The following is a 24,773-nucleotide window of genomic DNA, read 5'->3' on the forward strand; positions in this document are numbered from 1 at the left end:
CTGAGGCTGGGAAACTTGCCAGGTCACACAACAGTAAGGTAAATAGGGCACTAGCTTGATAAGAAAGCAACACAAGCAATTCGGGAGACAGCATAAGATTGCTTGGGTCACTTGGCACCTTCTTTTTGGTAACACTTATAGAAGAACTATTACAGGGATAGTGCACCTTCTCAACCTTCCTCACATCCCTTGCAGGTAACCCACAGGTAGACGGGTAATCAAAAAGTATAAACTTTGTGTCCTGCAAAGGGCCTAACCGGATACCAAATTTTTACTTAATATTTCTTTATTAACTTCAGTCCATACAGCAGTAGCACTAGCATTCTCCTTGCAATTGTTTAACAAATAACCAATAACTGACATGGATGGGGAAATGACCCGAGACCTTTGAAATCCAAGGCATCCAGGCTTCATTCTGTGATTTTCATTTGCACTCTCAGAGAGTTATGCTGATGTTGCAGGACTGAGACGCAGTTTGGGGTTTTGCGATCATCTTGCCCAGTAAGTAGAGAGCCTAGCAGAGAATGAAATCAACAGAGCAGAAATCAGAGCTGTGGCATGGTGAGAAGCCAGGCCCTGGTGGCACTACCTGAGCCACCAAATCCATCTTCCCTGTGGCTGGCCTCTCCTGTAACTATAAATTCCTGGGCCAGCACTGTGATGTAGTGGGTAAAGCCACCTGTAGTGCCAGCATCCCATATGGGCACCAGTTCAAGTCCCGGCTGCTCCACTTCCCATCTAGTTCTGTGTTGTGCCCTGGGAAAGCAGTGGGAGATGGCCCAAGTCCTTGGGCCCCTGCACCCACGTGGGAGACCTGGAAGAAGCACCTGGCTCCTGGCTTTGGATCGGCGCAGCTCCAGCCATTGTGGCCAATTGGGGAGTGAACCAGCAGATGGAGGACTTTCTAACTCTCTCTCTCTGCCTCTCCTTCTCTTTCTGTGTAATTCTGACTTTCAAATTAAATAAATCTTTAAAAAAGTCTATAAATTCCCTTTTTAGTCAATCAGTTAGGGTTGAATATTCTAGGGGTTTCGTTCCTTGCTAAGGGATACCTTGAGTATATTTATAGACTGAGAGGGAGTTACTCAGTAGGAAATTATTCAGGAGATAATTTAAGTAGAGCTTTATTTTATGTTTACACTCTCCTATTTACCCAGCTCTGGAGTAACACAGGCTGTCATATTTCATTCCTGTTGGGTGCACATCCCCATTGCCATTCAGAGGAAAGCCTCTGAGGCCCAGAGTGAGCTCGGTACCCAAAGAATGACTACCCGCCATGGTTGTTTGCTAAAAGCAAAAATCAGCTCAGAACACATTTTTTAATGTCTACAACTCCCCCACCCCATGAGTTCATGTGGATCCCACTGAGCCCTCAAGAACTGACTCCATGTTGGAAAAGTGCCCCCTCAATTTTCCCTCAACCCTATCCCACCCCAAAGCTAAACAAGGGGCTTCCCATCGACGTGCCGTAATGCCTCACGCGGATGGGGACCAGAGCTCTCTCCATACCCACCATGGAGCTGTTTGATTGTTAAATGACCGGGGCAGCTCCAGGCTCTGATGAGCTCCATTAAAGCACGGAGGAGCCACAGTCCACGCGAGGAAATGAGTGTTGGGAGGAAACGAGGTTGTGCCGTCTCTCAGACACCGTCTCCTGAGCTCCACGTGCACTAATGAAAGAGCCTGTAATTTGCTGCTTGGAAATAATGAGCAGCAACCGGCGAAACACACTTTTTCTTAATATCTAGGGGCTGCTTTCATTAACAGCCTTTGGTCGGGCTGTACTTATCAAGCTTTGAGGCTAAAGGGAAAATAAATTGCACCGAATTTACATGAAGACAGAGGCTGAGGAGGAAAGCTTTTATCTGATTGCATGCAGTATTGTGGAAGGAGAGGAACTGGCACGCATCTGCAATTATTTTATTTGTGGGCTTCCATTTATTTAAAACCTTCCAACATGTCTGAGTTTTTACTTCTCCCTAGTGCGCTGCTGAAAATCAGAACTGGTGAGAGAAGAGAATGGTCTGTGCCTTTCTTTGTCTCTGGGTTGCCCTTTCGAGAAAAAAAAAAATCCCTCTATACAACAGGTCTTCAAAAGGTTTATAGAAAATGCGTATTATGAAAAAATCATCATGCATGGGTTTCAAACATTTTTACATGAAAATAAACTGATATTTTGGGTCTATTTTCCTGTAAATGTGTTTGAAGTACTCTCCTATTTTTGCTGGAAAGAGTGATGGCACAAATTGTAAGAAGCTTGGCAACACAGTGACTTGGGACGCAGGCGAAAGTTTTTCCCAGAGTATAATTGAATTTCACTGGGAAAGTTAGGAAACTGTTCATTGTCTAAAAATGTTTTAGCTCACTCTGTCCAGTCATTAGGAAACCTGGGAGCACACTGCAAAGTCCACATTAAGTCAAGTTTCCTTCAAATGGATTCTTTCCTAAATCAGTCAGTTCTTATATCCACTACCATTCGCATTGAGTTTGACAGAACTGGAGCCGGATAGCCAGGACACATGACAACACGGGAAACCAGCCTTGCGACTGGAAAAGTGAGGCATGGCTCCGTCGGTTCTGCGAGGTGTGCTCCTCAGGAATCCTTGACCGAGATGGACATTGAAAGCAAAGTGTAGGCACAGCAAAGGAAGAGGCACAGCAGGGCCGGTGAGCCACTATTGGGTGGTCATTCCTTACCACGAGATGTGAAGAAATGTAGCTGGTCATTGAGTGACGCATTTGCTGGGGCTACGAGATTTTTCTGGGGGGGGCCTCAGAAAGGCCTACAGAACAGAGAGAGCAAATGGGATTTATCTGCCCACTTTGTGCCTATCTTCCAATTCCTACTGGATAAGGTTTACTCCACGGGCAGCTAATTCTCCTGCACTTTTTTTTTTTATCTTATTTATTTGAAAGTCGGAATTCCAGAGAAAAAGGTGGGGCGGGGGGGGGGTCTTCCATGTGTTGGTTCACTCCCCAAATAGCTACAACAGCCAGGGCTAGGCCAGGCTGAAGCCAGGAGCCAGGAGCTTTATCTGGGTCTCCCACGTGGACGCAGGGGCCCAAGCAATTGGGCCATGTTCCACTGAATTCCTAGACACATTAATAGGGAGCTGGGTTGAAAGTAGAGCAGCCTAGGCCAGCACCGCAGCTCACTAGGCTAATCTTCCACCGGCGGCACCAGCACCCCGGTTCTAAACCTGGTTGGAGCACCGGATTCTGTCCTGGTTGCTCCTCTTCCAGTCCAGCTCTCTGCTGTGGCCCGGGAGGGCAGTGGAGGATGGCCCAGGTCCTTGGGCCCTGCACCCACATGGGAGACCAGGAGGAAGCGCCTGGCTCTTGGCTTCGGATCCATGCAGCGCACCGGCCACAACATGCTGGCCATAGTGGCCACTTGGGGGGTGAACCAACGGCAAAGGAAGACCTTTCTCTCTCTCTCTCTCACTGTCTAACTCTGCCTGTCCAAAAAAAAAAAAAAAAAAGAAAAAAAAAGAAAAAGAAAAAGAAAGAAAGAAAGTAGAGCAGCCTGGACTTAAACTGGTGCCCATGTGGGACTCCAGCATCACAGGCCATGGCTTTACCTGCTATGCCACAACACCAGCCCCCTCCCCTGCACTTGCAGGTGGTGTCATCAGTAAACCCAGCAGCCACAGAGGATGCTGCCATCCCTCCCTGGTGTGGAAGGGGAGGAAGAAGCATCCATGGAGACCCAGAGCTTCAACACAGGGGCCCTGCAAAGGCTCTCCCTTCCTCCCTCTGAGACACTTCCCTGGTCAAGGTTGCATGGGTGTAGTTTGAGCTGGAAAATGTATAGGCCGACAAATACTAAAGAAACACTCATTAGAAATCTGGTATTAAGTTAAACTTGCTCAAGACACAAAGAACTTGATAACTCAATGCTTGTCCTTAAAATATCTGGACACACATGGAGATCTGAGTGCTGTGCCATCGGAGCCATCAGGACTTTGGGAGCCATTCCTTCCTGCTGTCTACTCATCACAAGTCAATAAAGCTTTCCTTTAAGGGGGAAAAATAAAGCCACCAGCACTTTCAGAGCCTGGTCCCCAGGAAGAAGGAGCTGCAGAAGCGTGTCTGAGGATTTGCTGTACTTTCTTTGGTTATCTGGTGCTGGTCAACAAACTACCTAAAGTTTCCCTCTTAGAATAACACACATTTCTTATCTGACAGTTTCTATGGCTCAGGAATCCTCTCACAGCCTAGCTGAGACCTCTCCTTCCGGTACTTTTACAAAGCTATAGTCAGCCAAGGCTGTGTCTCATCTGAAGGCTCAGCCGGGGCGTGACCACTTCCAAATGTACTGCCCTGGGTGTGTGCTCATCTGTTGCCTGTTGGCCTGAGACTGTCTTCCGTTCCTTGCCACAGGGACCTCTAAGCCAGAGATTCTGCCAACAAGACAGAGTGCGTGGTATTTAGTGACCTCCCCACAGATGCAGCGGGCCACTACCTCTGCTGGATTCCGTGGGTCTGAAGTGAGTCAGTAGGACCACCCCACACTCAAAGGCAGAGGACTCTACGGGGTGTGGGTACCAGGAGGTGGGAGACCACTGAGGCCACTTGAGATGTCAGTTTACCAAACTTGGGCAGTACATGTGCATGGTGAGACTCAACAAGGTCCTGCAAAGATCAAAGGGATTTGGGAAAGCCAGATCGGAAAGAACTCACTGATAGCTAGAAAAGTCCCAAATATTCAGAAACGAAACAGTATACTGGTAAATACCCCGTGGGTCAAAGGGAGGAGAGGAGGGATCATAAGGAAAATTAGAAAACACCTGGAACAGAATAACAATGAACAAGCAATACACAAAAATTTGGGTTTGCGGGCCGGCACTGTGGAGTAGAAGGTTAAGCCTGTGCCTGCAGTGTTGGCATCCCATGTGGGCACTGGTTCAAGTCCTGGCTGCTCCACTTCCAAACCTGCTCCATGCTAAAGAGCCAGGGAAAGAAGCAGAAGAAGGCCCAAGTCCTTGGGCCCCTGCACCCACAGGGGAGACCTGGAAGAAGTGCCTGGCTCACGGCTTTGGACAGGCCCAGCTCCAGCCATTGTGGCCATTTGGGGAGTGAACCTAGAGATGGAAGATCTCTCTCTCTCTCTCTCTCTCTCTCTGTAACTTTGTCTTACAAATAAATAAATAAATAAATCTTAAAAAAAAATTGGGGGTTGCAACTAATACTATAATGAAGGAAAAGTCATAACCTTAAATGTTTATAGAGAGGAGAAAAGTTTAAAATCAATGACATAGGGGTGGCCACTGTGGCATAGTGAATAAAGTCGCTGCCTGCAGCACCGGCATCCCATATGGGCGCCGGTTCGAGTCCTGGCTGCTCCACTTCTGATCCAGCTCTCTGCTATGGCCTGGGAAAGCAGTAGAAGATGGCCCAAGTGCTTGTGCTCCTGCACCTGTGTGGGAGACCTGACGGAAGCACCTGGCTCCTGATTCTGGATTGGCACAGCTCTGGTTGTTGCAGCCAATTGGGAAGTGAACCAGCGGATAGAAGACCTCTCTCTCTCTCTCTCTGCCTCTTGTTCTCTCTATGTGTAGCACTGACTTTCAAATAAATAAATAAATCTTTAAAAATACATAAAATCGGGGCCAGCGCTATGGTGCAGTGGGTTAAAGCCCCAGCCTGCAGCACCAGCATCCCAGCTCCAGTTTGAGTCCCAGCTGCTCCTCTTCTGATCCAGCTCTCTCCTAAGGCCTGTGAAAGCAGTAGAAGATGGCCCAAGTGCTTGGGCCATGGCACCCATGTGGGAGACCTAGAAGAAGCTCCTGGCTCCTGGCTTCGGATCAGCTCAGCCCTGGCTGTTGCAGTCATTTGGGGAGTGAAGCAGCAGAATGGAAGCCCTCTCTCTCTGGCTCTACCTCTCTTTGTAACTCTATCTTTCAAATAAATAAAATAATTCTTTAAAAAAAAAAGAAATAAAATCAATGACATAAGTTGATAGCTAAAGAAGTTACAAAAAATAGCAAATTAAACCTGAAATAAGTAGAAAAATGAATAAAATATACAATAGAAATTGATTAAATAAAAAATAGACAATATAGAAAATTAATAAAATAAAATCTCAACTCTGAATAGATTGCAACTATAAACTGCTAGCAAACCTAATCAAGAGAAAACACAAATCATCAGTATCCACACAGAAAGAGGGGATGCGACTACAGAAACCACAGCATCTAAAGCAAACTAAGGGAATAATATGAACAACTTGACAGCAATATATTCAGTAATTTAGAGAAAATAGACAAATTTCCTGTAAAACTCAACTTATCAAGCAGTGCCATTTGTCTATGACAGCAGCTCCCTGGCTCCCTGTTTGGAATCTGATATGGAGAAGTGCCGCGGTCCAGCCTCGGCAGGTCCAGGGGTCCCAAAGGAGGGGAGGCGTCAGCGAAGAAGGGAGATGAGGAGACGGGGTTTAGGAAGCAAGGACAGCATCACTCTGCCGTTCCTTCTCAGAGCTTTATTTTATACTCTTTTACACACACTTTTCATTAAGCCTTCTTCCTCCTAAGCCTCTATCCTTTCTGAGAAAGAACACATCACAAGCGATCGTCTATGCATAACCTTTCTCTATTAATCTTGTTTCATTTTCCTTTCACGGACTCATCGTAACCTCCCTATTAATCTTTTCTCTCTTCATAGTGGATGCATCAGCCATACGAAACCTGCTTAACTTATCTAAAGGTGCTAGACAAAAAGTCTAAGGTTTCATAGGTTAATCGATTTATTTTAAAAGGTTAAAAGTGTATAGAGCAAGTTCTAATGATTCGATCCTGTTTTTCTAAAGGTAAGGTACACCCCCAAGAGCTGTGTTTTTTATAGGATCTGTTCCATTGCCTCATGTGAGAGTTCCTTGTTCCTTTGTTCTACATTTCCAAGCAGGGGCATAACGCCCTAACCTTAGTAAGAAAGGCAGAGCTTGCGCATCAGTCCACTTGCTGTGATATTAACTAGGTGCCGACCATTCTCTTCATACACTGCTGTGTAAGGCGGGGGGAGGTGGGGTCGTCTGTGGGAACAAGCACCTGCATGCTCTTTCTGTTCTATTTTCTCATAAAAGTCCTCATGACTCATGTTCCTAATAACATTTTGCTCTAGACGAATTTTAGGAGATTCCTCTATTATTTCTCCAGTCACCTCTTGTAACTCAATTTTTTTTTACAAGGAACAACAATTTCGCTTACATTGATATCCATGATCCCCACACCGAAACCCAATGCCTACATCATTATTAAGCCTAATAAAAACAACAGAGAAGATGGCTTCAGTTCAGTCAGGGGCTTCCTGCTTTGCGGAGTTCCCCTCCTCCGGCTGTGACTTTGTCATACAGCATGGATGACATGGCCCCCCGCCAGAGAAGGAACACTACAAACAGTGTGAGGGGACGCTCTTCAGGACCAAGGGAAAGCACACCAAACTCGCATCTACTGGAAATGACACGGTATTCCTGGGGTTAAGATCTATACAGCAATTCTATGATACCATTTATATGAAGGATCTAGAAAAGGTGACTGGAAAACATACTCAAGGTGCCTAGGGCTCAGGGGAGAGAGCGCTGGAAAGACTGCTAACGGGGATGGGATTTCTTTGAGGGTGGAGAAGACGTTCTGGATGCAATGTCCTGGTGGTGGTACAACTTTGTCAACCACTGAACTATACATGTAAAAGGGGAATTGTATAGACTATATAGCACCTCAATTATTTTCAAAAATAGAAATAGATGGAACATGAAAAATAGAAAAAAAAAAAAAAAGGAAGGTAGGAAATGCCACTGTACTCTTACAAGGTTTCCACACTTTTTTCCTGAAGCGATTCAGTATAACGTGGTAAGCTAAAGATCCAAGATGGAATCCTAGAGCAAGCAATAAATGAATTAAGGGTTGGGACCACCATTGTGGTACAGCAGGTTAAGCCACCGCTTGCGACCCCATCATCCCATATTAGGGCCCTGGCTCGAATCCCAGTTGTTCCACTTCCAATGCAGCTACCTGTTAATGTGCCTGGGAAAACAGCCAAGGTGCCTGCCATCCATGTGGGAGACACAGACGGAGTTCCAGGCTCCTGGCCTCAGCCTGGCCCAGCCCTGGCTGTTGTGGGCATTTGGAGAGTGAAACAGCAAATGGAAGATCATTCTCTCTCTCTCCTCTCCCTAAATCCTTCTCCCTCTCTTCCCTCTCCCTCTCTCCCTCTCCCCCTCCCTTTCCCACTGTGCCTTTGAAATCAATATTTAAAAAAAAAAAAATAAAGGCAATGGGGCTAGCATTGTGGCATAACAGAGTAAGCCACCACCTGCAATGCCAGCATCCCATATGATGAATCCCACTGATTCAAGTCCCAGCTGTTCCACTTCTAATCCAGCTCCCTGCTAATGTGCCTGGAAAAGCAGCAGGAGATGGCCCAATTGCTTGGACCCCTGCACCCACGTGGAAGAACCAGATGGAGTTCTAGGCTTCCGGCTTCTGGCTTCAGCCTGGCCCAGCCTTGACAACTGTGGCCATTTGGGGAGTGAACCAGCAAATGGCAGATGGATCGATCGATCAATCTCTCTCTCTTTCTCTCTCTCTCTCTCCCCCCTTCCTCCCACCCTCCTTCCCTGTCCCTCTCCCTCTCCCTCTCTTTATAACTCTGCCTCTCAAATAAACCTTTTTTAAAAAATAAAGGTAATTGTGGTTAGAAATGCAAAGCCAAAAGCTTCTATTTCCAATCCAGATGGAGTACAAGGACTAGATTTGCCTTTCCTTGATCAGGAACCTGAACACAGTATATGAAGCCATGACTTCCGGACACTGGCAGCCTGCAGCCCAAGTCCAGGAGCCAGGAGAGTGGAGAAGCAAACAGCTGGACCCTACACTGACCCTAGCCTTGTGCCTGAAGTCAACTTCTGGCTCCTGGGTGCTCTCACTGCAGTGAGTTGAATGCAGATCAGCGTCTGGGGAGACTGAGGCCGCCGGTGCGCGTGGATCTTCAGGAGAGAAAACTACAAGAAGACCCAGAAATCGGCTTAGTGGTCTGCTTGCGTCTTTGATGAGCACTGGGTTAGGCACGCACGGGGCAGAAGCTATAAACATGAAACTGTAAACATTAAGCAACAGGGAATTGTAAAGCCAAGACGCCCCAGAGCTCACGAAAGAGCGGTACTCTGACCAACCGGGGCAGAGCGTCCCAAGACCAGCGGCCCAAATTCCTAAGGAGGCGCTCTCCACCTTGGTGCCTGCTTCACAGGGAAAAGCAGCCAGATTTCCATTAAAGACGCAAAGGAACAAAGCAGAAAGGAGACAGGGATAGCCTCATAGCTACCGCTCTCCATTGTTCATCAATGACTTAAAAAAGGAGAGTTACAAAACGTCCAAACACATAAAAGCGAAATTCAACAGAATTCCCTGAGAATGTAGAAGGCCAAGCAAGCAATGTCTGCAGTTCCACTTTTTTCCTTTTTAAGATTCTACAGGAAGGCCGCCCAAAGACTGCAGCACATTTAGGATCACAACGCATTTTAGGTGTGATTTCATGCCCCCCGATATCTGCTACTAATTGTCAGATATCTTTGACCCATTCCCAAAATGGGAGCGGAAACATTTTAAAATCTATTTGCTATACTGTTAAGGTAGTTTAAAAAAAAAAAAAAAAAAAGACAGACATTCCCGGAGGCCAAAAACTACGAAGGGAGCCAGTGCTGAGCGTTTCAGTTTTAATGGCTCACATGGAGAAAAAAGTCCAGAGCCCACACAAAGGGAAAAATCGAATCTTATCTTTGCATCAGACTAGCACCCCCAAAAGGTGACACCAACGGTGGGAGAGTTAACCCCCACCCCCCAAATAAAAGATGTGCCACAGAGGCAGGTGGTGGGGCAGCTTGCCTGGGCTCTTGCCTTCCTTCCTCAACCACGAAGTCTTACTTCTCCTTTAAGAATCCCCAACCACAGGTTCACCCTCTCATAGGTTTGGGGCTACACTCTCCCCTTCTGTGCAGCCAGACAAACCCAAGCTGCGGGTGTATTTTAATGTAGTTCCTGATGCATCCTTAGGACTGCCAAGGGCCTGGAAACAGCACGGCCAGCTCCTGGGGGGAGATGTGCTCTGAATTCCGGCCTCCTAGAATGAAGTGCTGGGCAGCTGTTTGGCCAAGCAGTTGACAACTGCATCCTATCTGCAGATAGGACTTGCAGAGTCCTATCCCGACTCTGGCAAGCACCAGTGATGGCTCCAGTAGTTGGGTTCCTGGTACCCACGTGGGAGACCTGGGTGGAGTTCCAAGCTCCTGGCTCCTGACCTGGACGCAATTTGGGCCATTTAGGGAGTAACTCAGCAGGTGGAACATCCAATCTTACTTTCTAATAAATAAATAAATTTGAAAAATAAAAAAAAATAGAGCTCCAAGTTCAGTAAGGTTTCACACAGACATGCACCAGGGAAGTAATTATCTGGAAGGAATCAGCCCAGGAACAAATAAATAAAGACCACAAAGATCACAGAAATGGAAATTATCATACGCTGAATATAAAGTCAGAACATGCAATGTGTGAAAGGAATAAGATTGAAGTGATGGTAATGGGACAAGAGCTTTAAAATGATGGAACTGAAAAGAGGAAATAGAGGTTCCCGACCTACCAAACGTACAGCTGAACTTAGGAATCCTTTAGAGGGCTTGAGCCACTAGTTAGACACAGAGGAAGAGGAAACTGTTAAGCTGAAAGGTGCAGTTAAGGAAACTGGAGTCTAGGGCCTTTATCTTAACAGCTAATTCAGACAGGGGACTGTGTACCCAGGACAACAGGACATTATTATGATGAAAAGATGACCACAGACTGTGGCAAAGATGGCTAGAGGCCAAACAAAACCCTGCTTGTCCCTTTATGCAGAGCACAGGAGGCGGGGGCCGGTGTTTTGGCACAGCAGGTGTAGCCACTCCTTGTGACACCGGCATCCCATATGGGAGTGGGGGTCTGAGTCCCTGCTGCTCTGCTTCAACTCCAGCTCCCTGCCAACACACCTGGGAAGGCAGCAGAAGACGGCTCAAGTCCTGAGGTCCCTGCCACCCATAGGGGAGACCCAGAAGAAGCTTCTGGCTCCTGGCTTCAGATCAGCCCAGCTCCGGCTGTTGCAGCCATCTAGGGAGTGAACCATCAGATGGAAGACTCACTCTCTCTCTCTCTCTCTCTCTCTTCCACTCCCCTCTAAAATAAAGAGTTGTCTCCAGCTTGCAGGTGTAGATGCTGATACAACTATAGGAGAGGGCAGAGGTACCAGCGGGAGCAGCGGGAGGGTGCGAGGTTACCCAGGAGAGATCAACGGCCCTGAAGGGACGCGGGTGAGGAGGAAGCCCCGGGGAGCAGCATGAGGGGCAGCAGCCTAGGCTCCAGCGTCCCTGCATGGAGAAGAACCACCTGACGACCAGGAACACTCGCCTCACACTGTCGTGAGAGCAGAAACAAACTTCTGCTTTGTTGGAGCCATCATACAACCTGGGGCTGGTTTCACAAGAGGATTTCAAAAAGCTTGTGGAAAATGGAATTAAAAGACAAGTTGGTTTTGGTGCAAAAAACAACTGAGATCGTGTGTATGAGGAGTCTTCAAAAAGATCATGGAAATGCATGTTATGAAAGTATGCAAATGTTTGCACCAAAATGAACCTCTTTTAATTCTATTTTTACAGAAACTTTTTTTTCAATAAAGATTTATTTCTTTAAAAGACAGAGAGAGAGAGAGAATCTTCCATTGCTGGTTTACTCCCTAAATAGCCATGGCTGGGCCACACCGAAGCCAGGAGCCAGGAGCTCCATCCAGGTCCCTGACATGAGTGGCAGGAACCCAAACACTTGGGCCATCTTTCACTGTTTTCCCAGGCACATTAGCAGGGAACTGGACCAGAAACAGAACAGCTGGGGCTCAAAACAGCACTTGGATGTGGGATGCTGGCATCACAAGCAGCAGTGTAGCCCACTGCTGCACAACACAGGTCCCTTCCACACACCTCCTCAAGTCCCCTCCTGTGTCCCAGCCTGGACTATCCCGACTCAAACACGGTGAGATCACAGGAAGTTTCTATGATGGCAGAGGGCATGGGAATCTACAGAGAGCAAAGCAGAGGCAGCATGGCGAGCTCCAGACGGAGCTGGAGGCTTCCCGGTTCCCAAGGCCCTGGGAGGACGTTCAGCTGCTAATAACACCACCTGCTTGCAGGGTGAACACGGACAGGACACAAATGCAGTGCCGCTGTTTTTGATGGGGATTTCATACCCGCCCGGATAACCTTACCCGAGGCTTGGCTCTTTCGCAGAATGCAGGTACCAGTAAGTAGCACAAACCCAGCCTGGTTACTATGAGACCATGTGTATTAAAAGTCAGCTTCCTCAACGCAGATTTCAGCCAGGCCCGCTTCCTGCCTGCTAGGAACTAGCAGTTTACATTGGAGAAAAATCTGCAATGGATGTCAAAATTAAAAACCCATGCTCTCTCTGACCCAGAAATTGAATCAAGAATTGATCTTACAGATCTACCTCTCTATGTACAAACTTTGCCGAGGAATTGTTTTGTAATATGTTTACAGTAGAAGTCTACAAGCATTCTCAACATGTGTTAATACAGGACTGGTTAAATAAATTATAGTGCAGCCACGTATTAGAATACAAAGCAGCCATTACTAAAAGTAAGGCGCTATGGAAAATCACTATGGTGGTTTCCCCAAAATTTAAACGTAGGAGACCTGTATGATCCAGTGATTCCACTTCAGATGTACACCCAGAAGAAGACAGGTAGGGACTCAGATATTTGCACATGTTGCATTTATAACGGCATTGTTCACAAGAGCCAGAAGGTGCAAGCAACCCCAGTATTCACAAATAGATGTATGGGGCCGACGCCGCAGCTCAATAGGCTAATCCTCCACCTGCAGCATCAACACCCTGGGTTCTAGTCCCAGTCAGGGCGCCGGATTCTTTCCCGGTCACTCCTCTTCCTGTCCAGCTCTCTGCTGTGGCCCGAGAGTGCAGTGGAGGATGGCCCAAGTGCTTGGGCCCTGCACCCACGTGGGAGACTTGGAAGAAGCTCCTGGCTCCTGGCTTCAGATTAGCACAGCTCCGGCTGTTGAGGCCACTTGGGGAGTGAACCCGTGGATAGAAGACCCCCTCCCCACCCCGCTCCTACCCTTCTGTCTGTGTGGTGTAACTCTGACTTTCAAATAAATAAATAAATCTTTTAAAAAATATATGTATCTTTGTAAGACTTTGAACCATGTGCAGGTATGAAGGATTCAAACATTATTAAAGTCTAATTTTAGCAACAACTTGTGCAGTACCTTGCAGTGCTGGTAGCATCTGGTATAGCAGAGGAGAAAGAGATCAGCTATGCTGATGAAATAAATCAAATAGAGCGAGAGACAGGGGAACCCGTGCTGCTTCTGAAACAGGGCATATAAATCAAGTTGGCCCCTGGGAACGATTTTTGGACAGGCACGGGCATCTCCGGATGATTGACTGGGACGAGGCAGGCATGGGCTCGGGGGCTGGACCTGCTCTAGGAGGCGGTCCAGCAGGGGAATGGCAGGACGAAAGGGAAGGGCACCGGGGCAGGGAGCTCCAGCTGCACCAGGGGTTTGGCCTCCAGCGCGGGCGCAGGCGTGGGCAGTCCCCCAGGGCTTGGCAGGTTGGGAATAGCACGGAGGAAGCTGGGATAAAGGGGGACAATGAGGGCAGCAGAGCGTGCAGAACGGGCCTGGGGCCAGTGGAAGAGGCAGGTGCAGATGCAGGTGGGGGAGACAGCGGAGGACAGGAAGCCGGTGCTTTTTCATCCGAAATCACCCATGGGGAGAGTAGGCGGCTGCAGACCCACCTAGGGAGGCTGTTAAACAGTACAGGTTCCCGGGTCCCATCCTGGATCTACTATGTCAGAACTGGAGTGGCACGAGAGACGGCCATAACGCACGTGCTTGGAGCTCCTGCGCTGCCTGCCCCTGAGGGAGGGCAGGTCTCACTTGTCTCCCTGCTTCTCTGTCCCTCTCTTCCCCAAGACAGCCAAAGTGACCTTTTTTTCTCTTAAAGATTTATTTATTTATTTACTTGAAAGTCAGAGTTACACAGAGAGAGGAGAGGCAGAGAGAGAGAGAAAGAGAGGTCTTCAATCCACTGCTTCACTCTCCAGATGGCCACAACACCTGGAGCTGCACTGATCCGAGCCAGGAGCCAGGAGCTTCTTCTGGGTCTCCCATGTGGGTGCAGGGGCCCAAGGCCTTGGGCCATCTTCCACTGCTTTCCCAGGCCATAGCAGAGAGCTGGATCAGAAGTGGAGCAGCCGGGTCTCAAACCAGTGCCCATCTGGGATGCCAGCACTTTAGGCCAGGGCTTTAACCCACTGTGCCACAGCGCCAGGCCCCAAAGTGACCTTTTAAAGCCCACATGAAACATGTCACTCATCCGCTCGAAGCTTTCCCTGTCTTCCCCTCCCCGACAGTGCAGCATCTTCAATCCTTTCCGCAACCCCATAATCTGTTCCCAGCTCCCAGCCCCCAGCTCCCCATCCCTACCCACAATGCACTGGTCTTTAGCACCAGCTTCACTGCTGTTTCTTGATGGAGAACAGAAGGAACCAAGCATGCTCTGGACTTGGCACATGCCATGCCTTCTGCTCAATGGCTCCTTGCCCACACGCCCCTACACCTTGTCCTCTGACCTCCTGCAGCTCTGCGTCTGTCTCCTCACCACAGAGGGGCTCTGGGTTACTTGTCTAAAGCAACATCACCAGTTTCAACACCGCCAGGCCTCTCGTCTGGCTTTATTTTGGTTCACAGCACTTGTGACCCTGACATTGTGTGTGTGTGTGTATGTGTGTGTGTGTGTGTGTGTGTTATCTCCCCACACTCAAGCATAAGCTCCATGTGAACTGGAACTTTGTTTTGCTCATGGCCACATCCTGGTATCTAGAATACACATCCATATTAGTGCGTTAGTGACATCATAAATGTTTGTTGATTGAATATAAGTGCTTACGCTCTCCCTAAGTGAGTCTTGGGCAGCCACTCTGGGGTACAAACTACCAGAGTAGCTATTCTGATGCAAATTCTCAAACATTAAAGTGTAGCCTGTCTCTGCCTATCACAGTTTCCATTGCACACAGGGAGCAGAGAGTACCCAAGTCTGTCCTTTGAAAGCTCAGTGGCCAGCTCTGGGCTCATCAGGGAGTGCAACTTCTGTTCCTTTTGGCCCTCTCTGGGGTTCCCCAAGGCAACCACACACGCCCTGTCCTCATCTGGGTGGGAGCGTGCCTGCCCCGCGACCCTGGGATGGGAGGTGTGCCACTGCCACCTCCTCCGAGGACACACCAAGGGTTTGCAGCAGACTTCAGCGCTGGTTGAGTGCTACTTTCCTGGGTAGTGAAACTCGTCTCTGGAGGTTTGGTAGTCTTAGAACTTAAATGACATCCCAGAAGTAACGAAGCAAGGCATGGAGTCATGCTGGATGGTGGTTATGGGGAGAACTAGGTAAATACTGTGTGTGCAAGGAGCTTCGTGGTTTACGAAAGGCGTGCACATCTCGTCCTCCCTCGACCCTCTTAACAGTGTGCAGGCATCAGGGCCTCACTTTGCACCAAAGAAGTCGGCTCACAGAAGTAGTCTTCTCCAAAGCGACTCTGCTAGTGAACGAGTGTTGAGACTTAACATCTTCTCCATTCAAGTGTTCATACCCCAGACGGCCACCATGGCCAGGACTGAGCCTGCCAAAGCCAGGAGCTGCATTTGGGTCTCCCACATGGGTGGCAGAGGATCAAACACTTGGGCCATCTTCTGCTGCTTTCCTAGGCCATTAGCAGGGAGCTGGATAAGAAGTGGAGCAGCCAGGACATAAACTGGTCCCCTTATGGCATGCCAGCATCACAGGAAGTAGCTTTACCCACTACACCATAGTGCTGGCCCCAGAGCACCATGATTCTCAAAGAAGAAATTGAGGTCAGCAGATTGAAGAGTGCTTGCCCCGTTACCAAAATAAAGTAGAAGCAAAAGTGAGCTTTGGGCCAGCGCTGTGGCTCACTAGGCTAATCCTTCGCCTTGCGGCGCCAGCATACCAGGTTCTAGTCCCATTCGGGGCGCCGGTTTCTGTCCCGGTTGCCCCTCTTCCAGGCCAGCTCTCTGCTGTGGCCCGGGAGTGCAGTGGAGGATGGGTCAGGTCCTTGGGTCCTGCACCCCATGGGAGACCAGGATAAGTACCTGGCTCCTGCCATCGGATCAGCGCGGTGCGCCGGCCGCAGCACGCTGGCTGCAGCGGCCACTGCAGGGTAAACCAACGGCAAAGGAAGACCTTTCTCTCTGTCTCTCTCTCACACTGTCCACTCTGTCAAAAATAAAATAAAAAAGTGAGCTTTGAACCGAGGTCTAGCTAACTCCAGAGCCAACCTCTTAGCCACAACCTTGTATTTCCTCTACTGAACAGAGTCATGAAGACAAAGAATTCAAGTCGCCTAGAAAAGTCCCTCTCTGTACTTCCTCTGTGTCTGAAGTCTTGACAACCTGCCCTTCCCTAGTTCTGTCTTCACACTAAAGTGTAGCTGATCATGTCTATAGACAGCCGGGCACCTCCACTCATTTCACATCGCATCCATGAGCAAAGTCAGTCGCCATCTCATCTCATTATGTTCCTCTCACTAACGAGTCCCACCCTGCTCTTCCAGGTTCGTTCTTGTAGCTTCACCCCTCTCAGCCCCCATTCGCCACCACAGTGTTCACAATCTTCTCTCTCCTCACACTGGCCCTTCCCACAGGAGGTGCCCTGGTCTGCTCGCTCCACCTGCCAGACGCGCACTCGCCTCCTTTTGGATGAGGGATGTCTGTTGTGGTTCCCCTGCGACTTTTTCAGCACTGCACATTCAGCAAATAAAGAACTTGTCTTATTCAAAAATCTCTGGACCCGAGGACCCCCACCCTAAGAACTGCACCGAAGGAACCGCACTCAAAAAGCTCTTCACATTTGAACTTGACTTACATAACATGCTCCTAGATTTTCCAAGAATGCCATAAAGGAATGTGACTTTGGGCAAGAGATAGATATAATTTTGCATGTAGGGGAGACATTCATTGCTTTGCCCACAGGGCTGGCTGTGGTAGATATCATCTGAAGATCATCATCATTGAGTCTCTCTCTACTTGTATGCATATCCCACTCCATCAAAATGTAGGGTCATTTCCCCTGTCCTTGGGGTGTCTTCCTATGGAAGCTCAAGCCGCATGGAAAAGCCACGTGGAGACCAACTGAAGTGTCCTGGTTGACAGTCTCAGCCAAGAGCCAGTAACAGCCAGCCACAAGGGAGCCATCTTGGATGTTCCAGCCCAGCTGACTCTGCCCCTGCTAACACCACATGCAGAAGAATCTTCAAGTTGAGTCTAGTCAACTCCAAAAGTTTTGGGAGATAAGATATTTTTTAAGCTACTAGATGTTGCAATGGTTTGCGATAGAGCAATAGATAACTACAACAAACCACAATGCCTAGAATAGTAGAGAGAACATAGAAGTTCAGGAATCAGTTGATAATGAGTGACAGTGCCTTCCCACTTGCAAAACCCTTTCTGAGAAAAGGCTTCCAATACCGCTGTCTCCCCAGCAAAGCTAATCAGGCCAGATATAAACAACTGACCTCACTGCAGATCCCAGAACACACAAAGAGCAGAGCTTTGGGCATAGGCAATAGTGACAACTAAAGCTATCAGAGCCTCTAGTGATGATTTTTAATGTGAATTACACAGCATAAGTCAGTGGCTGGTGGTAGAGTGAAAGGGTGTAACCCACATTCACGTAAGCAAAAGCCATGAAGTCGCATTGCTCAGGGAGCCATCAAGGTTAGAGGTAATAGAATCCATGAGGCAGCAAAGCACAAGGCACAGAGCCGAGATCAGAAGGAGAACAAGTGGGGAGCCGGTCATCTCGAGAAGTGGCAGGGATGACTGAGAGTGGCCGAGATACTGTAATGGTAGAGTAGAAGAGTAGAGAGCAAGAGAGTTTGCTTCTTAGAGGAAAACCAACTAGGTCGGTTGCTGAAACTAAATTGTATTCTGAAGGAGAAGTTCCTCTTGTGAAAGTCCCAGACACGCAACCACTCTGTCTTCATTGCTCCCCTGTGTAGTCACACGAGGAAACCTGTGCGTGCCAGGGCTCTTTACAACCTCGAAGGGTCTTTACTGACCTGAAAGGAGGTCTACATCTGTCTGTTACACAGAGCATGGATGCATGAATCTTTTTCTTAGAAACTCTGAGATACCAAGAAATGCTCTTGAAGCCCTGTGTGCCTGAGAACACTCGACGCATGCTTTGTAACAGTCAGGACTACACCACATTGTGCTATAATCACAAGTACTCCACATCTCCATGGCTTACTTCTCTCAAAAACTCTGCTGCTAGCCGGCGCCGTGGCTCAATAGGCTAATCCTCCACCTTGCGGTGCCGGCACACCGGGTTCTAGTCCCGGTCGGGGCGCCGGATTCTGTCCCGGTTGCCCCTCTTCCAGGCCAGCTCTCTGCTGTGGCCCGGGAGTGCAGTGGAGGATGGCCCAAGTGCTTGGGCCCTGCACCCCATGGGAGACCAGGAGAAGCACCTGGATCCTGGCTCCTGCCATCGGATCAGCGCGGTGCGCCGGCTGCAGCGGCGGCCATTGGAGGGTGAACCAACGGCAAAGGAAGACCTTTCTCTCTGTCTCTCTCTCACTGTCCACTCTGCCTGTCAAAAAAAAAAAAAAAAAAAAAAAAAAACTCTGCTGCCTGTCTGGATAAGCATCTCAGGCAGCTGTCCATCCTCCATGATGGTTCAATACCACCCTAGCAACTTGCACTTTCATGATAAGCAGTGTATAGCAAGCATTCTTGAAACAACTCTCTCACTGACATTGACCTTAACCTGCCAATGGCTGCTTTCTTCAAACACCCATGACCCTTCGCAGGAGCATGCTTACAGATAACACTGGCGATGGTAGAACACTGTCCCGCCCGGAAGCAGCTTTCAATGAGCAACAGATAGGAAACTGGTCGATAGGCACCCCAGTCTAAGATGGAACAACTGAAGTGATACTGTCTCCAGGAGCTCCAAGTCTAGTAGCCAACAGGTTACTGGCTTTCTGATGCACCCTTGGTTGGCTTCCTCGCCTTATCTGCCTGCCTTTGTTGCTATTTCCTCCCAAACTACTCACCTCCAGGTCATCTGTTTTTTATGGCTACTGATGTCTGCTGTGCCAGATGTTAAACCCCTTTTAGCAAAGTTATTAAGACAGTTGGAAATAGTGACTCTTCATAGCAAAGGTGTGACAAAAGCAAATGTTAAGAGAAGTAAAAGATAGAAAATAACTCCAAAGAGAGTATCCAGTAAACATGTAAGCAGTCTGAAGATGCAGTGAAATATATGTCAAGTGATTGCATTTCAGCTCAGCCCTCTGCAGGGGATGGGACTAGTATTGTACATTAAGGCCACTGAGAAACCCAAATGAGGTGGGGGAAGAGGGGCCTCAGCATGGCTTCCCCAAATACCACATGAGCTAAATTCTGAAAGGTTATTGCGTTTTTCAGTGAGGCACTTAGAACTTTGATTTTTGTGAGATAACATATTTTTAATTTCCATGAGTCAAAGGCTTGGTGCTCCACTAAATAGAGTTCAACAACCAAAGAGTACAAAGACCCTAGTGGGGTGGGAATAAAGGCAAGGGCTACAAAACAATAATCAAACAGAAAGGTGCGGGGAACCAGGGCCTTTCCCAAGCCAAGAGGTAGGGGAAGAGCACCGAGGAGAATTGAATCCACTACTTTTTATTAAACATTGATTTATTTATTTGAAAGTCAGAATTACACACAGAGAGAAGGAGAGGCAGAGAGAGAGAGAGAGAGAGAGAGAGAGAGAGGTCTTCCATCCGCTGGTTCACTCCCCAGTTGGCTACAACAGCTAGAGCTGAGCCAACCTGAAGCCAGGAGCTTTTTCCAGGTCTTCCCACGTGGGTACTAGAGCCCAAGGACTTGGGCCATCTTCTACTGCTTTCCCAGGCCATAGCAGAGAGCTGGATTGGAAGTGCAGCAGCCAGGACTCGGTGCAGCACCCACATGGGATGGCAGCACTGCAGGCGGTGGCTTTACCCGCTACACCACAGCGCCAGCCCCTGCATTCACTATTAAAAGCTCCCATCCAGAAGTAACACAAGTCACTTTGGCCAAAGCGAGTCATCTGTCCGCATCTGGCTCTAGAACAGTCCACTCATCCCCACTGTCAGACTGGCCGGGACCAGACATTGGCAACTCTACCTCTGTGCGTAGAGAGAACGGAAGGAATTCAGCACTCTCGTCCCATGACTTCTTTACCTCAACTGAAGCTGTCTTTGATCCCAGGAGGGCTCCCTTAGGGAATGTGATTCTCCCCACCTTAGAGACAGAGCACACGTATTTCGGGGCACAGGACAGTAAGGTGATCCAGTGTTGCAGTGGATTCATTTCTAAGAGGATTCGTTCTGAGAGGAGGAGCGTGGTGGGGGCAAGAGGCGCGGAGTCACCACACAGACCCCGAGGAGGGAGTCGGGCGAAAGCAGGCCTGAGGAGAGCAGCCCTCAGACTCGTTTATTTCAGTTGCTACAGCTGCTTATATAGCCAAGGCAGCCAATCCAGTCAAGGGGCGGTCTATGCCCTAACCAATCACAGCCTGTTGCCAGGTAGGCTCCAAAGCCATCCAATCACAGCCTGTTGCCAGTCGGGCTCTGTTGCCAAGCAGTTTCTGAAACCATCCAATCATGGCCTGTTGTCAGTCAGGCTCTGTTGTCATGTGGTTTCCGAAGCCATCCAATCACGGCCTGTTGCCAGGCAGTTTCTGTTGTCAGTGGCCATCTTGGCATGACCTTCTCACCTTCTCATTCCACTACAATCCAGCAGCTGGAAGGATGACCATAGGTGTCAAACATGAGCATAACTCAACACAGAGCCGGGCGGCGTGCCCACAGCTGCAGGAGCGCGGTGCTGGGGTAAAGGCACACCATGTGACGGCTGCTGCGCTGCCACCCCCAGCGCAAGCCGAGGTGCGCCTGCCTCTCGCAGCCCCCATGACTCCACTCCTTGGTGTCCAGCACCAGACGAACGGCTGCGGAGGTGCAGGAATGACAGACTCAGTTCCCAGGCAGGCACACTCTTCACCGAGAAGTGCCAAGACACAACGTGCAAACAGGAGAGCTGGGAGATTTGCAAGTCCAAGGTTTAAGAAAAACACGTTACAATGCTTCCCTCCCCTTTACCGCAGAACTTCTTGAATGTGTGTCTAAAGCCATCCATTTCCTACTGCTGTTCTAACAAATGACCATGAACAGATTGGCTTTCACCAATACTTCTCCTTCCACCCTCGGGTCAGTCAGAAGTCCAAGGGCAGGCTCGCTGAACTGCAGACAAGGTAGCACTCAGGCTACTGCTGCTGCTGCTGCTTTTTTTTTTTTCTTTCTGGAGGCTCTCTGGCAGAACCCACTTCCTGCCCTTTTCCAACGTCTGCAGGCTGCCTCCATTCCTTGGTTCCTGGCCTTGTCCTCACACCTCCAAAGCCAGCAGCACGGCAGGCTTCGAACCTCCTTCTGTCATCCCTTTCCTCTCCAAATGCACTGGAAAAGCTGTTCTGCTTTGCAAGACTCGTGTGGTTAGATGTGACCCACCCAGATAATCCAGGATAAGCCTCCCATGCCTTTAACCACATAAGCAAGGTGCATTTTGCCAGGTCAAGTAACCTGTTCACAGCGCCTGGGGAGCAGGAGGTGGATATCTTGGGGTAGTCACTATTCTTCCTATCAAAACACATTTAAAAATTGTGTAAACCCTTCCTTTCACGAACACCACATTCAGAGTATAAAGAACAGTTGGCAGAGATGCACACACAGACAGAGTGGCTCCAGATGGAGGAAAACATCCTTGCTAACAATGAAGGGAATGCACATGTCAAACAACTTTGATGCCGTCGTATTCCTTATAAGCCAGCAAAAATAAATAACCAGGATAGAGATCCACCGTGCGCGTAGCTTCTGGGAGATAAACAGTTGACGAGGCTGGAAACGGTTTCAGCCTTTCTGACTGCAAGCAACTTGGCGACAGGTAGAAAGATGTTCACGTCTTTTTTTTTTTTTTTCCAAATATCTCATATTTAGGGCTGTTGACCCAAGGAAATGACCTCAAAAAGAAAATTTTAGAAGCCATTGATCTAAACAAGCCTTCACAGTCGCATAATTTGTAATAGAGAGAAACTGGAGACAACCCAAATGTCCCAAAATAGAGCACTGGATGAGCTAACTGTGGCATATTTACAAGATGGACTGTGCCATCATCATTAAAAAGACAGCTTTATGGGTTGTGTTGACTCTGGGTTATGTGGGCCTGAAATATTATTAATAAAAGAGCACAGGACAAATGGCAAGTGCATAGCCATTTCAACCACAGAAAAATAAATAGTCTTATACTGTTGTTGATAAAATAAAGACGATGTGGATGTAACAATTTAATGTTGAGGATCTTCTCGGGCATTGAATAGCCAGCTTTTTAAAAGGTGAAGGAGAGATTGTGGCAACTGATTTTTTAAAAAGTGACTTAAGGCAAAGTGAAATGTAAATATGCATGTTCATGTATATGAGACGTGTCTATTAAATTGACAGGCACCTACAGTGTACGCATCCAGTGAGGAAAACCGAATAACAACGGAGGGCACCTGGGCTTAATGAGCATCCAAGAAACCAAAGGGGCATAGGGATTACAGCCCAAGCAGTCTACTGTTTGTGGAAAATGGAATTAAAAGATAAGTTTATTTCAGTGCAAAAAAGCCTGAAACCCAGGATAGTTTTTTTCATCATATGCATTTCCTGTGAATTTTTGAAGATCCCTCATATAAAAGAATTTTTTGTCCAATTCTGTGGAAGAGACTAAAGAGCACTTTTAAATTGTGTTTTAGAAATACTAAATTTTATAAATACTTGCTAACATATTGTGAAACATTTTTAATAGAATTAGGCATTAGGTAATAGTGTGAGATTATTGATGTTTATTGTTTTTGTTAAAAATGCTGATTGGGGGTATAGGGGCCGGTATTGTGGCATAATGGGTTAAGCCACTTCCTGAGATGCCTGCATCCCATATGGGCACTGGTTGGAGACCAGCTACTCTGCTTCTGATCCAGCTCCCTGCTAATGTGCCTGGGAAAGCAGTGGAAGACAGCCAAGTGCTTGGGGACACACATGCACATGGGAGACCCAGATAAAGCTCCTGGCTGTTGACTTCGGTCTGGCCCAGCCCTAACCATTGTGGTCCTTATGAAAAATGCACCAGTGGATGGAAGATCTCTCTGGCTCTCTCTCTGCAACTCTGCCTTTCCAATAAACAATAAAATCTTTTTTTACAATGCTGATGGGGAAGGCTGGTGTTGTGGTGCAGTGGGTTAAGCTGCCAACTGTGACACTGGCATCCCATATGGGCACTGGTTCAAGTCCCAGCTTTTCCACTTCCCATCCAGCTCCCTGCTAATGCACCTGGGAAGGCAGCAGCAGATGGCCCAAGTTGCTTGGACCTCTGCACCCATGTGAGAGACTCCCAAAGAAGCTCCAGGCTTCTCTATGGCACAGTCCTGGCCATTGTGACCATCTGGGGAGTGAACCAGTGGATAGAAGATTCTCTCTTCAGAAAAAAAACAATGTTGCTTTCTTACTATTGTTTGTTTAAAAAAATATATTTTTTTTGACAGGCAGAGTGGACAGTGAGAGAGAGAGAGAGAGAGAGAAAGGTCTTCCTTTTGCCGTTGGTTCACCCTCCAATGGCCACTGTGGCCGGCGCACCGCGCTGATCCGAAGGCAGGAGCCAGGTGCTTCTCCTGGTCTCCCATGGGGTGCAGGGCCCAAGGACTTGGGCCATCCTCCACTGCACTCCCGGGCCACAGCAGAGAGCTGGCTTGGAAGAGGGGCAACCGGGACAGAATCCAGAGCCCCGACCGGGACCTGAACCCGGTGTGCCGGCGCTGCAAGGTGGAGGATTAGCCTAGTGAGCCACGGCGCCAGCCTAAAAATGCTCTTTTAAAACACTGGAACTATATAGAAAAGAACAAAGAAGAAAGTAAAATGTATCACCTAAAGTCCTAAGAAATAATTATTGTTGACGTTTTATAAGCATCATGTTAGCCAGACTCATCTGGTCACGGTTCAACCAGAGAATCTGCAGGAGACATATGAGGGGACATCAAAAATTCACTGAAAATTCAAATTCTCTTTTAACCCCATTTCCCCATGGACATTATAAAGCCCCCTTTCGTATTAATAGATTCGTTGCACAGAATCGGTTTACACAACCCTGGGGCTGGCTACACAAGTCTGACGTCGGCAGGACAGGCCACCACGAAGGGTGGGGCTAAGGAACTCTGGGGCACAAGTGGAAGCAGCTGGATTTGGGCAGAATTTCTCCTTCAGGGAAACCCCAGCTCTACTTGTAGAGGCCTTTGAACTGAATCAAGCCCACCCAGGTTACCCAAGAAAGCCTCCCTTAAAGCCAGTTGATTAGGACCTTAATCTTATCTAAAGAGATACCTTCACAGCAACGATGAGTGTTTGATTGAGTAACTGGAGTTTAGCCCAATGAAGATGACATGTCTAAGGACCATCCACCCTGTGTCAACCTGATCCTCAAATACACCTCCTCAAGCCATACTTAATCTCCAAATAAAGATAACAACCATCATACTTCTGCCTACTGTGCACAACTCAAATCAAATTAATACTTTCCCAAAATCAATGGATGCCATGTC

General features: G+C 48.2%; 1 protein-coding gene across 1 annotated transcript in view; it reads right to left on the reverse strand.

Moving 5' to 3' along the window:
• Positions 1–268: 268 nt before the first annotated feature.
• Positions 269–24,773, reverse strand: part of RRM2B (ribonucleotide reductase regulatory TP53 inducible subunit M2B) — a 92,490-nt gene continuing 67,985 nt past the window's right edge. Inside the window, exon 9 of the mRNA XM_008255805.4 lies at positions 269–514. Within this exon, the coding sequence (XP_008254027.1) occupies positions 437–514 (78 nt within the window). The 3' untranslated portion in view covers positions 269–436. The remainder of the gene's footprint in view (positions 515–24,773) is intronic.

This window comes from Oryctolagus cuniculus, chromosome 6 (genome assembly GCF_964237555.1).
Source record: "Oryctolagus cuniculus chromosome 6, mOryCun1.1, whole genome shotgun sequence".
Lineage (NCBI taxonomy): Eukaryota > Metazoa > Chordata > Mammalia > Lagomorpha > Leporidae > Oryctolagus > Oryctolagus cuniculus.